Genomic DNA, 15,701 nt, shown 5'->3' with positions numbered 1-15,701 from the left:
AGCAAACAATCTGCTAGAGGAACACAGTGCATTGACGTTTCCTTTTTCCTTGCAGATGCTACTTGACCTATTGTTGATGTTGTACGAGCCTGGCAAAACTCCATGCGTGATAAATTGTCTGTTTTGGTACGTTTGCTGATTCAGCATGTATAACTAGCATTGTTGCTCAAATAATTTCCCCCTTTAATTATTATTTTTATCTCCAGTTCCATTAGTTTGAATTTAGAATAGATATAACCAGTCACACAAAGTATTGCACTCAGTGAACTCTCCTTGAGCTTCTAGTTGGGTACAGGAAGCCCAAGAAGAGTTTATTTATCATCTATGCCTGGAAAACACTAGATCCTTTTGTATTATATTCAATACAATTCCATTTATTATGTTGATAAATCTTTTCAACAAGTATTAACTTCATTGAGAAAAAGTGGGTGTTGTTTTGGCAGTCTTTTGCAGTGCTTGCTGATTTTTTTCCTGAGGAAATGTCTGATCCAGAATAAATGGAATGAAGTTTGCAAAATCTTAGGAATTGTTATTTACTATTCATTAAAACTAGCAAATGAACATTCATTTGGTTGCAAATGCTAAAACTATAATAATTTCTAAGTACATTTTAACACATGACTTAATAGGCAAGGATAATACTAAACTGTAGTATTGGAGAAAGAAAGATTTACTAAGTGCAGATTCAAAGTTCAAAAATTCAAAGTAAAATTTATTATCAAACTACATGTATGTACCAATATACAACCCTGAGATATATTTTCCTGCAGATAAAGTCAGCAGATCTATAGAATAGTAAGTGTAACAGGATCAATGTAAGATCAACCAGAGTGCAGAACGCAGCAAACTTTCGCTTGCATGGTGGGAGGTGGGAATGTCGATGCTTTATGCTAGAATCGCTGGATAGGGGAAGGATTGACACTCCTGCTTGTGTGTGGGAGGTCAGGGAGCTTTAAGTTTCTTATGTCATTCATTCTTTGGGATTTTCTCTGCTGTTCTGAGAATGTCTGTGGAGAGTAAGAATTTTAGGTTGTATATTGTGTGCATCCTCTGATATTAAATGAAGCTATTGAACTATTGAAATGCAAGTAAATAGCAGTAAATAATGACACACTGAGAAAACAAGATAAATAAACCTTAAAGTGAGATCATTGGTTGTGGGAACTGCTCAATAAATGGGCAAGTTATTCCCTTTTGTTCAAGAGCCTCATGGTTGTGGGTTGTAACTGTTCTTGAACCTGGTGATGTGAGTCCTAAGGCTCTTGTACCTTCTATCTGATGGCAACAGCGAGAATAGAACATGGCCAGGGTGGTAGGGATCTCTGATGATAAACACTGCTTTCCAATGACAGCATTTCACGTAGATGATGATGGTTGGGAGGGGTTTATCCATGATGTGCTGGGCCAAATTCACTACCTTTTGTATGATTTTCCATTCAAAGGCATTGATATTTCTGTGATGCACCCAGGCAATACACTCTCCACTGAACATCTATAGAAGTTCCTCTAAGTTTTCGATGTTATACCAAATCCCCGCGACTGCTAAGGGAGTAGAAGTGCTGCTCTGCATTCTTCACAATTGTACTTGTGTGCTGGGTTCAGAACAGATCCTTTGAAACAGTGACACTATTAACACTAGTATCACCTCTCTGATATTCTGATGAAGGCTGGCTCATGGACACCAATTTCCCTCTCCTGAAGTCTGTAACCAGTTTCTTTGTCTTACTGACATTAACAGGTTGTAATTATGACATCAATCAGCCAAGTTTTCTGTTTCCTTCCTTTAATGCTAATTCATCACGTTGGAGCTGTGCTTAGCCACACAGTCATAAGTGTAAAACGGAGTAGAGGAGGGGACGAAGGACCCTGCCCTGTGGTGCACCTATGTTGATGGAGACTGTGGAGGAGATGTTGCCAGTCGGAACTGACTGGGGTCTGCAAGTGAAGAAAACAGAATCCTATTGCTTATTGATTAGTTTTGAGGGGATGATGCTTTTGAATGCTGAGTTGATAAAGAGCATCCTTATGTATGCACCTTCAATGGCATCACCATCACTGAATCCCGTACTATTAACATCCTGGGGGTTACCATTGACAGGAAACTAAACTGGTCTAGCCATATAAACACTGTGGCTACCAGAGCAGGTCAAAGGCTAGGAACCTTGCACTGTGTAACTCATCTCCTGACTCCCCAAAGCCATCTGCAAGGCTCAGGTCAGGAGTGTAATGGAATACTCGCCACTTGCCTGGATGAGTGTATCTTCATCAACACTCAAGAAGCTTGACACCATCCAGTACAAGGCAGCCCTCTTGATTGGTACCCCTTTCACAAGCATCCAATCTCACCACCTTCGACAAACATTGGCGACAGTGTGTACTATCTACAAGATGCGCTGAGAAAACACACCAAATTTCTGAAGGCAGCACCTTCCAGACCCACGACCACTACCATCTAGAAGGACGAGAACAGCAGATACCTGGGAACACCACCACTTGGAAATCCCCCTCCAAGTCACTCACCATCCTGACTTGGAAACATATTATCATTCCTTCATTGTTGATGGGTCAAAATCACAGTGCTGTGGGTGCACCTGCACCTCAGGACTGAGAGAAGGCAGTTCATCCCCACCTTCTCAAGGGCAGCTAGGCATGGGCAATAAATGCTAGCTTAGTTGGTGACATCCACATCTGTAAATGAATTAAAAAAAATCTTTTGCTGTCTGGTAGTTCCAAGATTGTGTGAAGGGTCAATGGGATGGCATCTGCTGTAGAACGTTTGCTCCAGTGGACGTATTGGAGCAGATCCAAGTCACCTGTCAGGCAGAAGCTGATATGTTTCATCACCAACCTTTCAAAACACTTCATCACTGTTGACTTAAGTGTAGCTGGACGATAGCCATTGAGGCAGGTTAACATGTTGAAGCAGGTGGGCATCGCACAATGTCGAAGAGAGAGGTTAAAGATCTCAGGGCACGCAAGCCAGTTGGTTAGCAAAGACTTTTAGTACAAGGCCAGATACTCTGTTCGGCCTGGATGCTTTCCTTGGACTCACCCTCTTGAAGGCAGCCCGCACGTCAGCTTCAGATATTGAGATCAAAGGATCATTGGGAGATGTGGGGTTGGCAATGGTTCACACTCCTAGTAAGATTTTGTTATTTTAGAGACTTAATTCTTTACTTTTCTTACAATCCATATAGTTAGAATTTTTATAATTGATTCTCATTCCAAACTTCCACTGGTACAACTGTGCATTGACATTTCATTGAAGTACAATTTTGGTATTGCTGTGCAGCATCAGTTTGGTATTCTGTCTTGGATCACGAGGTTGTTGCAGGTAATATTGATGGAAAGCACACAACCACTTTTGATGTATAAAATACACAGAATTATCTGTGGTAGTATCCCATCAATTGTTTTATCTTCATTATGCAAGAAAGTAATGCCAGTAGATGTCATATTTTGTAATGCTGGTTGTGAATAATCTTAAGAAAACAATGGCTATCCATCTGAATTCCTTTCTTGGCTTTATTTTGCTACAATTCCCTTGGAACTTTTACCTTTCCATAATCTACTGTTATCAACTCCTTTTCTCCACTGTTCTTGTCTATTACTGCTCCATTTGCAACCTCAATTTCAATTTAAAATGCTTGAAAGTGTTGTATCCTTCTATTGTGCCCATATTTCCCTGAAATTGCAGTATATCTTCAAGTTTTCAAATGTGATAGGACTGTCAATCTTAAAAATCTGCAGGTATTTAAAAATGTATGTCCACTGTGAAATCTGTTTGTGAAAGAGTGCACATCAACATGTATACAAAATTTACTCATTTGAACAAACTGTACGTCATTCACCACAATATCTCCTCTTGTGGCTAGGAGCCAAATGTTGTATCATCATGCTTCTGTTAAGCATTCGTTGTAGGTTGTTTTTCTCCTTTGCCTTTGATATTTTTTAAGAAAAATGTGCCAAAGATGTATCTCATCCATATCAGGATGTAGCTTCGCAAATTGTTATTCTGTAATAAAGTTCAAACTAAATTTATTATCAAAGTACAGTTATGTTACATATATGTACATATATAGTACCCTGAGATTCACTTTCTTGTGGGCATACACAGTAAATATAAAGAAACACAATAGAATCAATAAATCCAGTAACCATGATAGAATCAAAGAAAAACAGCACCAACTGGGCGTACAACCAGTGTGCAAAAGAACGACAAAGTGCAAATACAAAAAGAAAGAATAATAATTAAAATAGTAATGATAAATAACTAAGCAATAAATATCGAGCACATGAGATGAGTAGTCCTTGAATGTGAGTCCAGAGGTTGTGGAAAAAGGTTTAGTGACATGGGCAAATGAAGTTGACTGAAGTTATCCCCTTTGGTTCAAGAGCCTGATGGGTGAGGGGTAATAACTGTCCCTGAACCTGGTGATGTGAGTCCAAAGGCTCCTGTACCTTCTGCCTGATGGCAGCAGCGAGGAGAGAGTGTGTCCTTGGTGATGAGGGTCACTGATGATGGATGCTGTTTTCCTGTGACAGTGTACCATGTAGATAATGCTCAGTGGTGGGGAGAGTTTTACCTGTGATGGACTGGGTAGTATCTACTACATTTTGTAGGAATCCGTTCAAGGGCATTAGTGTTTCCATACCAGTTGTGATGCAGCCAGTCAACTCTTCACCATGCACCTTTAGTAGTTTGTCAAACTTACAGATGTCTTGTCGAATCCTCGCAAACTCCGAATGAAGTGAAGGTGCTGCCGTTCTTTCTTCGTAGATGCACTTTTCGTGCTGGCAGATCCTCTGAAATGACAGCATCGAGGAATTTAAAACTGCTGCTCCTCTTCGCTTCTATTTCCCTGATGACAACTGGTTCATGGACCTCTGGTTTCCTCTTCCTGAAGCCAATGATCAACTTATTGGCCTTGCTAACATTGAGTAAGAGGCTGTTGCTGTGGCATAACTCAGCCAGAATTTCAATCTCTCACGTATATGCTGATTCGCCACCACCTTTAATTCAGCCTGCGGCAGTGGTGTCATAAGTAAACTTGAAAATGATGTTGGAGCTGTGCTTAGCTTCACAGTTGTAAATATAAAACGAGTAGAGCAGGAGGCTAAGCACACAGCCTTGTGATGTTCCTTTGATGATGGAAATTGTGGAGGAGATTTTGCCAATCCAAACTGACTGGGATCTGTAAGTGAGGAAATTGAGGATGCAATTGCACAAGGAGGTACTAAGGCCAAGGTCTTGAAGTTTATTGATTAATTTTGAGTGGATGGCTCAGTGGATTCAATAGTATTGAATGCTGAGCTGTAGTCAATAAAGACTATCCAGATGTATGCAACTTTGCAGTCCAGATGTTCCAGGGTTAAGTGATGAGTCAATGAAATGGCATCTGTTATGGACCTGTTGCGTTGGTTGGCAAATTGGAGCTGAACAAGTTGCTTCTCAGGCAGGAGTTGATAAGTTTCATCAGCAACTTCTCAAAGCACTTCATCACTGTAGATGTAAGCTCTCATGGGTGTTAGTCATTGAGGCAGGTTACCATGTTCTTCTTGGGTACCAGTATAATTGAAGCCTGCTTGAGACAGGTGGGCAGCTCAGGCTGCTGAAGCAAGAGGTTAAAGATCTCAATAAACACTCCTGCCAACTGATCTGATCAGCTCGGGTCAGCTGGGTCGGATGCTTTCCGTGAGTTCACCCCCCCTGAAGGTTGCTCACACATCGGCCTCAGAGACAGTAATCACAGGATCATTGGGGACTTTGGGAGTTTGTGATGGTTCCTGCATGTTTTAATGTTCAAAGCAAGCATAGAAGATACTGAGCTCTGCTGGAAGCATAGACCTGTTGTAGCCTCTGTCGCTTCATTTCAACCCCTGCTGCAACTGTTGAACATCCATCATTGATTCAAGTTTAGTCTGAAATTGCGACTTCACCTGTGGAATGGCTTTCCAGAGTTCGTACCTAGACTTCTTGTAACTTTACCTCTGAACTGGCCCTCAGCAAATTGCAGATCTCATGGTTCATCCAGGGATTCTGGTTGTGGAAGACTCTGAATGATTTTGTGGGGATACATTCGTCTACAACTCTTTTAATAAAGTCTGTGTCAACAATCATGTATTCATTCAGATCCACAGATAAGGCCTGATTGAAATCCCTGACTGTGATTTGAAATGTGTCAGGATGGACTGTTTCTTGTTTGGTGATGGCATCATGCAGTAACCCAAGCACTTAATCATAGTCAGCCACTGGTGGTGTGTAAACTGTGGTCTGGATCATGGATGAGAACTCCCTTGATAAATAGAATGAAAGCTACTTGGTTGTTAGGTGTTCAAAGTTTGGTGAACCCAGGATTGAGATAACCACCACATCAGAGCACCACAGTTTTATCATGAAACACACACCTCCACCTTTTGCCTTTCCTGAATCAGCAGATTATTAATTAGCAACAGTTAAAGGATGTCTTTGAAAAGGAGTGCAGACTTTTTAGCTGACACTTCCCTGGTTAAATATTACTCACTTGTGGGCTTTGAACTAGGACTGCTTTTTCTTGTCTTTTATATGAGACAGCACAAGGTGTTGACTCTTGCACTTAAAAAGCTTCAGGCAACAGGCATAAACTCTCAATGCCTTACTCAGCTATTCTGTTGTTTAAATGCAGATGCAGAACAGATGCCAGAAGGTTAAAGATCGAATGGCTTACTCAGTTGAATGATCATACATCCACCAATTCAGTAAAACAAAGTGAGTGTAATGAAGATTGATAATTCGCATGCTAAGACTTCATGACATGAAGTTTGAATTGCGTTCCATTTTGACCACCACTCATGATGGCTAATACAAAGTAGTGGCTTAATAAAATTACAACATATTCCAGGAATGAATATTGATTGCCCTTTCTGAAGGAAGTAATTGATAGTTTTGTTTTGCTTTATTCATGATTACTGCCTGATCTGAATATTTCCAGCATTTTCCTCTTTTACTTTTAATTTCCAGCATCTTCTTTAGTACTTCTCCAAATATTTGTGAAGGGTATCCATGTTCATGGATAGGCAGGAAATATGATGCATAAAATTGATTTCCATGTGCAAGTATCCAACAACCTGTTTGAACTAAAGAAAAGTTACCTTTTTGGAAAAAATTGGAATATACTCTTTACTTGGGTAGTTACATTTCAATGCAAGATCTTTGCGAGACCACTCAGTACTGTTTTGTATATGTGCAGTAAATTATATAAACTTTGAATTGCTGAAGATTACACCTATGTTCCTGTCTATCGATGATAAAATTACATTAGTTATATTTTCCTATTGCCTATAATTTTAGGATTATTCTAGTAAGAAATGCTGAAAGGGCTACTTGGTGGAATTTCAGTGTTTGTTGCAGTCTTTAAGTAGAGTCTGATTCTTCGTGACCTCATGAACCATAGGGTCCGTAGGGTTTTCACGGCAAGATACGGAAGTAGATTACCAGGCCTTTCTTCTGCACAGATACTGCTGCTGCCCAGGCTGGGTTTGAACTCAGGACCATCTACCTGGAAGTCCAGTGCTGATGCCACTACACCACCAGCCAGAATTTATTTAGAGTCTACTTTTGCATTTAATTTGCTCATTGTACAATTGAAGACCATTCCAACATCAGTTGAAGCTTATGACATGGTTTCTTGTTTTACCAATTGAAGGGAGTATTTGATCTTATAAATTTTTCCCCCACTGACAAATTGTCTTCCAATCAAGGCAACATTCTTTATTCTTCTCAAAGCAAATGCATTCATCTCTTAGGTAAGCTCACTATTTGAAGAAGGAGGGGAAAGATAAAAAAGGATCCACATATTCCTATTATTCTGGTAGGCAGAAAAGCACCAGAATCAGAATTAGGTTTATTAGGTGTATAGTCACTGTCTTGCCTTGTTTATAACTGCATCAATATGTTGGGAGCAGGTTATATCCTGAGAGATCTTGACACCCAGGAACTTGAAACTGCTCACTCTCTCCACTTCTGATCCCTCTATGAGGATTGGTATGTGTTCCTTCGTCTTACCCTTCCTGAAGTCCACAATCAGCTCTTTCGTCTTACTGACATTGAGTGCCAGGTTTTTGCTGTGACACCACTCTACTAGTAAGCATATCTTGCTCTTGTACGTCTCTTGTCACCATCTGAGATTCTACCGACATCAGCAAATTTATAGATGGCATTTGAGCTGTGCCTAGCCATACAGTCATGGGTATAGAGAGAGTAGAGCAGTGGGCTAAGCACACACTCCTGAGGTTCACCAGCGAGGAGGAGATGTTTTCAGCAATCCGCACAGATCCGCGCTAAATTCGTAATTAAGGAAATAGCATTGTGCAGAGTTGGTATGGATTTATGAAAGGAAAATCATTTTTGGCAATCTTTTGGAATTTTCTGAGGTTGTGATTGGAAGACTAAATAAAGGGAAGCAAGATGATATGTTGTGTTTGAAGTTGCAGAAGGTCTTCCATAAAGTGTGCACAAGATCATCTTAAAATGAAAGTGCAAGGTATCAGTTGCAAAGATGCTTGTGTGAGTGAGGCATAGACTAAAGAGAATATATGTGATTGGGTAAAGCCACTTTGGAGATGTAGTAAAGGAGGACAAAGAAATGACTGATGAACAGAATAATAACTTTCCATCAGTCTTAATTGTGGAAATCCCCAGCAGTGTGCCAGAAATTCAAAAGTGTCAGGTGGTAGAAGTGAGTGTAGTTGCTATTCCGAAGGCGAAAGTATTTGGGTAAGTGAAATAAGCTGAAGGCAGCATGGTCATATTGTGTGATAGGTGCTTGTTGTGTCATTCAGCCAAATGCTCAGAATCAGATTTAATATCACCAGCATGTAGTGATGCTTGGAAGTTTGTCAATCCTGTAGAATTTTCTCTATTTCTGCATAAATATGACCTAAAATATGATCAGATCTTCACCTAAGTCCTGAAACTAGATGAAGAAACCCTAATTAAATAAATAACACAAAACATTATACTTGCTGATTTATTTATTCAGAAAAATGGTCCAATATTACATGTATTTGTTGGAAAGGGCAGAAGATGCTGTTGCCATCTCGGAGAAGGATGATACAGTTGAGCTAGGAAAGGGAAAACTTGATGATTACGAGATACTAGGAAGACTAGTGTGTGTGGACAGGCCATTAAATCCCTCTTAGTTTGGGCTCCTGGTTCTGTCTGCTTCTTTCCTCTTCCACTGTAACTTAAAACTTGGGCAGTGTACTGACAACTTGCTTTTCTTTGTTTTGGGGTAATGTGCTTTCCAGGGTTGGTGCTAAGACATTTCTTGGTGTATTTTAATGAGTGGAATTTGGTGTACAGGGCACAGTTTCCAAATCTTGGATTATACTATACTTGTAAGTGTAGTGAACCCTGAAAAGGATAATGATAGATTTTTTGATATATACAGCCACAGGAAATTGGCAGACATGTGGCAGGTGAAATTCAATGCTGATAAATGCAAATTGTTACAAATGAGTAGGAATAATAAGGAGAGGCAATATTAACTGGAGGGCTTAATTACAAAAGTGATAATAGTAAATAGGAACAGCTGGTATACACTAGAAGCTGTCTTCTTTCTGACATTCTATGATATTGAAGGAAGGTTTTATATATATTTGTGATGAGGACAACGCTTTGTGATGAAATGGAGGGTGATGGATAACTCAGTTTTATTTGTGATTTACGTTCATAAACAAATTAAGATGGCCCAGAATACCTGGATTGGTATTAATACACCAAAAGTCTTTTGAACAAAATTGCATTTAATTCTTGTATTTGCAGTGCACATAAATGGAATACTTGTCTTTATCTTTGTTTTATTTGAAAAGGAGGTTTGTGGTGAACTTGGGTTGACAGCTTCCATAACACATGCATTGTAGAGAAGGTGGCTGTCAAATTTTACCTTAAGCGTTGAACACTGAAAAATAAAAGTTGAGCAATTGACTGTTTCTTTATAGGAATTTGAACATGCTGAACATTGAAACAATAGCTGGGAATGTCAGTTGGCCAGAAATATCCTATGCTTTAAGATCTGAAGTTACTTAAAAAGCCTTCCTTATATTAAATCTCATTCACAAACCACTTTTGTTTTCGTTGGGTTACCCTGGCCTCAGATTTAAAAAAAGCCTCATGTATAAAATCACTATTTCTTTGAATCAACCATAGTTCTCTTCTCTGTACAACACCACAAGTCATTTTTCATTTTCCATTTCTGATTTCTTAGTATCCCCAATTTTAATTACAACATTGTATATATATACTGTTATGCTTATAATGTCAGTAGGAGGCTATTCTATTCATTTGATCTTTGCCAGGTCCAAGGGAAGTAATCCCCAGTTCCATTACTCCTCTCTTTATTTGCCTGTATCCATGTAACTTATGGTATCGCACATTTTCATGAACAACTTCTTGATTATTTTTGCTACGAACCTACACAAAGTGAAAACTTACAGTAGCTAGTTAATCTACTATTATTTCCTTGCAGAGTGGGGGGACTTCAGAGCAACTATAGGAAGCCCATGTTTTCACAGAGATTGCATATATTGGGGGATCCCCAACCTTTTTTGCATCGTGGACTGGTTTATTATTGGCAATATTCTTGTGGACCTGCCAACCGGGGTGGTGGGGTGGGGGGGGATGTTAATCACGATTGGAATACAGGTGAATCTATAAGTCACTTATAAGTGGCTAACTAATACACTCAATTTCATTTCTAAGGGGGTTTATCTAACAAATTTAATATTAAACACAGTGCATATTTTCCTCACATGAATATAGTGATAAGTCTTATAAGTCAATTGCATCATAACATTTTAAATAATGTTTGGATATTAAACACACAGCACATATTTTCCTCGTATGAACATATAAAATCATTGCAACACACCAATATCGCTGAATCAGTGGGAGCCCTGGACTTGTTTTCCTGCAACAAGACGGTCCCATCGAGGGGTGATGGGAGACAGCGATACTCGAAGGGGGTTTCTTATGTCCAGTCTATTCTGCAATTTCGTTCTCGTTGCATTCATTACAGAATAGCCTGCTTCACAGAGATATGATGTTGGAAATGGAAGCAACATTTTCAGTGCTTTCGTGGCTATCTCAGAATTTTCAGCCTTGACTTTGATCCAGAATGCCGGCAGAGATGTTATGTCAAACATTCTTTTCAGCCCACCGTCATTTGCAAACTTGATGAGTTGATCTTAGTCCTGGGCTGATATGGATGATTCACTGGGGACATTCACAAATGGGTCACGGACCCATTCCTTTGCACGTCTTGGGTCACTTGCGGTTGGGAAGTAACACTTGAATTCTGTCGACAGCGAAGATAGGTGATCGTGCACCAGCTGTGAGAAGGACAGTGCAGCCTCAGTCTCTCCCAAAATCCCAGCTAATGTTGGGAACATGTCAAATATACCCCTGTCCACTCGCTGTCCCCACAGTTCCAGATTGGCTTTGAAAGCTGCCAACTTGAAGACAGTTGTCATTCTCCCCTGAAGTGACAAATTCAGTTCATTAAGCAGGTTGAAGATGTCACCCAGATAAGCGAGTTTTGCTATCCACTCCTCGTCACTGAAGTGTGCTACCAGTGGTGACATTTTTCCTGAAGGAAATCTCTGTAGCTGCTCTCTTAACTCAAAAACCCTGGCCAGGGCTCTCCCCCTTGATAGCCACCTGACTTCAGTGTGTAAGGGAAGGTGTTTGTGCTCTGCATCCATTCCCTCGCAAAACTGCTCAAACAGACATGAGTTAAGGGCTTTTGCTTTGATGTGATTGATAACTTCAACAACATCACGCAATATGCTGTTAAGATCAGGTGACATTTTTTGGCTAGCCAGCATTTCCCTGTGTATGACACAGCGTGTAGACTGGCATTCACTCTTTGACTCAGGTAGTGAAACCAGACAGCCGTCCGGTCATAGCTGCAGCCCCGTCTGTGCATATTCCAACACAGAATGACCAGTCCAGTTTGCCTGATGTGTAGTCAGTCAAAGACTTTAGTAGTTCTGCCCCAGTTGTGTTAGTTGGCAACGACAGTGCACACAACATATCCTCGTGCACATTGTCTTGAAGTGTATATCGCACATAAACCAGCAGTATTGCCTTGTTGTCGACATCGGTAGACTCGTTGACCTGGATAGCATACCATGGTGACTCTTAAGCCGTTTCAACAGCTGTGTTTCGATGTCCTCCGCTATGTCATCGATTCTCCTTGAAACTGTGTTCGCTGAAAGAGAAACCTGTGCCATCTTGTTAGCTGCAGCTTCTCCCAGCAGTTCAGGCTCATGTCCTTGGCAGCAGGCAGAATCAATTCTTCACCAACAGTGAAAGGCTTCTTAGCCACTAAGTACGATGCTCTCAGAGCAGCAGCATTTGTGGAGGTGGTGGCTCTCAGTATTTGCTACTGTCCCACTCGCTCATGTTTTTTCCATTCAAAAAAATCAATGGATTTGTCTTTAAGTGCAGGGTGCTTGGACTCAAGGTGCTGAAGCAGTTTTGAGGGCTTCATTGCCTCATTAGACAACTTGTCTCCACATATCACACACAGGGGGCTTGGAGCGTGTGAGTCACCGGTCGCAATAAAGCCATGTTTTATGTATGAGTCGTATTTTCTGTTGAAGGAAGCTTTCTTTTTTTTGCAGTCTCGGCCTCAGCTGTCTCTGCATTATCATCTCCATTAGGCGTTTTATGTCCACTGCCACCACTTCCAAAGAAACTCTCAAACGACATTTGTTTTTTACTCATACCAACTGATGACCTTGTGTGCGTAATGACATCGCGTGTGTTCAAGTTCAACAGTGGGCGTGACAGGGAATGAGGAAAGGTGCAGCTGACTGATATCGTTGCATATCGCCAAATCACTCCACGCAGCCTCGCAGTTGTTGGGGACCACTGGCATATACTCTGACAGACAGCACCAGAGGTTAGGATTGATCTTGGGTGATGCATTCCATGCTGCCCTACATGAAGGGCTGATTGCAAAAAGCATTGTGAATCCTTTCATAACTTCTGTGACATACCTTGCATTTTTTCAGACTCATAGCATAGAAACAGGCCATTTGGCCCACAATATCCAGTGGGCACCCATTCCATCTTTCAGCATTTAGCCCTTAGCCTTCAATGCCTACGTGTTTCAAGTGGTCGTACAGATACCATAAATACTGTCAGAAATCTGCCTCTGCCAATTTCTTTGGCAGTACATTCTCGGTGCTTGTCACTCTCCGTGGAAAAAGTTCTCTCTTAGACCCTCCTTGTTTTCATTTGATTATTGGTTCAAAAATGTTTAATAATTGTTGTTAAAAGTAATGTCCTGAAGTGAGTCAGAAACTGATTTTCTAATACTGTCTTTTCTCTTTCTACTGGCAGAAAATTCATCCAGTGCAGATTTATGGCTGCTGAACAGTTGCACTGTAAAAAACCCAGCTGAAGATCACTTCAGAAACTCAATTAAGTAAGTAGAGTAAGAAGTAACCTAACATTCTGAAATATTTGTGAAGTTAAGATTTATGTTTCATTCTTAAACCCTTCAATGTTAATTGAAGCTTGGCATAATGGAATGGAAGTTGCAGATTGTGATTTCCAAATAGCTCACCAAAACTTACAGTGTTGAAAACCAAGTGAATATTTCAAATAAAATAGATACTAATTACTAATACAACCAACACACACAAAATGCTGTTGGAACACAGCAGGCCAGGCAGCATTATAAGGAGAAGCACTGTCGACGTCTCAGCCCGAAACATCGTCAGTGCTTCTCCTTATAGATGCTGCCTGGCCTGCTGTGTTCCACCAGCATTTTGTGTGTTGTTGTTTGAATTTCCAGCATCTGCAGATTTCCTCGTGTTTACTCATTAATTATTAATAGTCATATTTGCTATTAATTTTGACAATTAAGTTATGTGTTTTGGATGCTAACTAGAAAACTTTTCGCTGATGATTTAAATCCTTTAATGTTACGACAAAATTATGGATTTTTCTATTCTGACTTATCAGTATTTACTGTGCAGTCTCCTGTTTATATACAAGTAATTTTTTTTCCTGAAAACTTTCAGAGTGTCAGGCTGTTTTCAAATGTCTTAATAGCTAGAGTCACGGAGTTGTACAATGCAGACAAGCCCTTTAGCCTCCCACGTTCATGCTCCCTGTTGTATCGGGCTACGTGGATCCCATTTAGTCGCATTAGGCCTGTAGCCCCTTATTAATTCAACTATTTTGCTATATTTTCTTCCCAGACTACAGGGATGTAACCTGTGAAGTACCCTAACAATCAGATCTTCAATTCATTTAGTAGAGCATGAAAACAGTCCTTCAACCCAACTCGTCCATGCTGACCAAGATGCAAATCTAAGCTGGTTCCATTTGCCTAAGTTTGGTCGGTGTCCCTCTAAACTTTTCCTCTCCATTATTCTCTCTCTCCAAATGTTTTTAAATGTTGTTATCTTGGCCTTCAATTATTTACTATATACACTAATGACTTCAAGGTGGGGATAACATGTAAGCTTTCCAAGTTTGTTAATGATATAAAGATAAGTATAAGATATTAAGGTAAGGACGTTGTGACTCTGCATTGACATGTATTGACTGGGCGAAAGCTTGACAAATGGAGTTTAATGTGTGTAAGTGTCATAACCCACATGAGCATTTAGCTGAACATCATCAGCAAACATGGATATATAGTTGCTCCACTCATCCAAATCATTGATATTGATTGTGAGCAAATAGGGTCCCATCACCATTCCTTAAGGCACATTACTGTTCTCAAACTCCCAAATAGAAAATAATCCAGTTCATTCCGACATGTTTCTACTTTTAATCAATTCTCAGTTTACCAGTAAATTACCTCTAATCTCACAGCATGCAATTTTGTATAATACCTTTTTGTCCAACATTTTTGAAATCCTTCTGGAACTTCAAATACTTTGCCTCAGGTAGTTTCCTTCATTTATTTTGTTCATTACAACTAAGTGTCCTTAAGTTACTTCCTTAACAATAGATTGAAGGGTTTTTCCTGCAACTGACGTCACACGAACTGGCTTGAAGCCCACCAGTTTATCTCCTTACTTTTTAAAATTTCAGTGTGGGAATTGTTCTAAAGTCTATAGACTTTGACCACCTCTAAAACTCATGGAGCAGATGTGATCTGATGTAGAAACTGGTCAGTTATCAATCCTGTTAATTTCTGCTATACTGGTTTTTAATCAGTGCTACCAATTCAGACTGATTATTCAGTTCCGTTGTATTCTAGACCTCTTTCTACGAGGATTCCTGTGTCTACTTCTATGAAGGAAAATATAAAATATTAACATAGAACAATACAGCACTGGACAGGCCATTTGGTCAGTGTTATGTCAGTCTTCATGCCTACTTATATAGATATTCTCCTGTGTATCATTCATAACCTTCCATATTCCTGTGTCTGCCTAAAAGTCTCATAAACTCTTCCAGACTGCCTGCTTCCACTATCTATTCCACTCCCTGGTAACCTTTTCCAGGCAGCTGTGTTAAAAAAAAATCTTGCCTCTCACGTCACCTTTAAACTTCCCATCAAGGTTCCCTCTTAGGTGTGTTTGGCACTAGCACACAAAGGAATTTAAACTGTGCACATAAGGTTATCACCATCTACCTCATTGGCATGTTAAATATACTTTAAGATTCTACACAATCACATTTCCTTTTC

At 40.0% G+C, this 15,701-nt stretch overlaps 1 protein-coding gene across 4 annotated transcripts in view; it reads left to right on the top strand.

The window, feature by feature from the left end:
• Positions 1–15,701, top strand: part of cdkal1 (CDK5 regulatory subunit associated protein 1-like 1) — a 509,606-nt gene that overhangs the window by 51,817 nt on the left and 442,088 nt on the right. For all 4 annotated transcript variants that reach the window (XM_059945459.1, XM_059945457.1, XM_059945456.1 and 1 more), the window contains exon 4: positions 13,391–13,475. In XM_059945459.1, coding sequence (XP_059801442.1) covers positions 13,391–13,475 — 85 coding nt within the window. The remainder of the gene's footprint in view (positions 1–13,390; positions 13,476–15,701) is intronic.

The sequence above is a fragment of the Hypanus sabinus genome, chromosome 20 (assembly GCF_030144855.1).
Source record: "Hypanus sabinus isolate sHypSab1 chromosome 20, sHypSab1.hap1, whole genome shotgun sequence".
NCBI classification, from domain to species: Eukaryota; Metazoa; Chordata; class Chondrichthyes; order Myliobatiformes; family Dasyatidae; genus Hypanus; species Hypanus sabinus.
The sequence above is the reverse complement of the archived record's forward strand: the minus strand, read 5'-3'. Positions and strand labels throughout refer to the sequence as shown.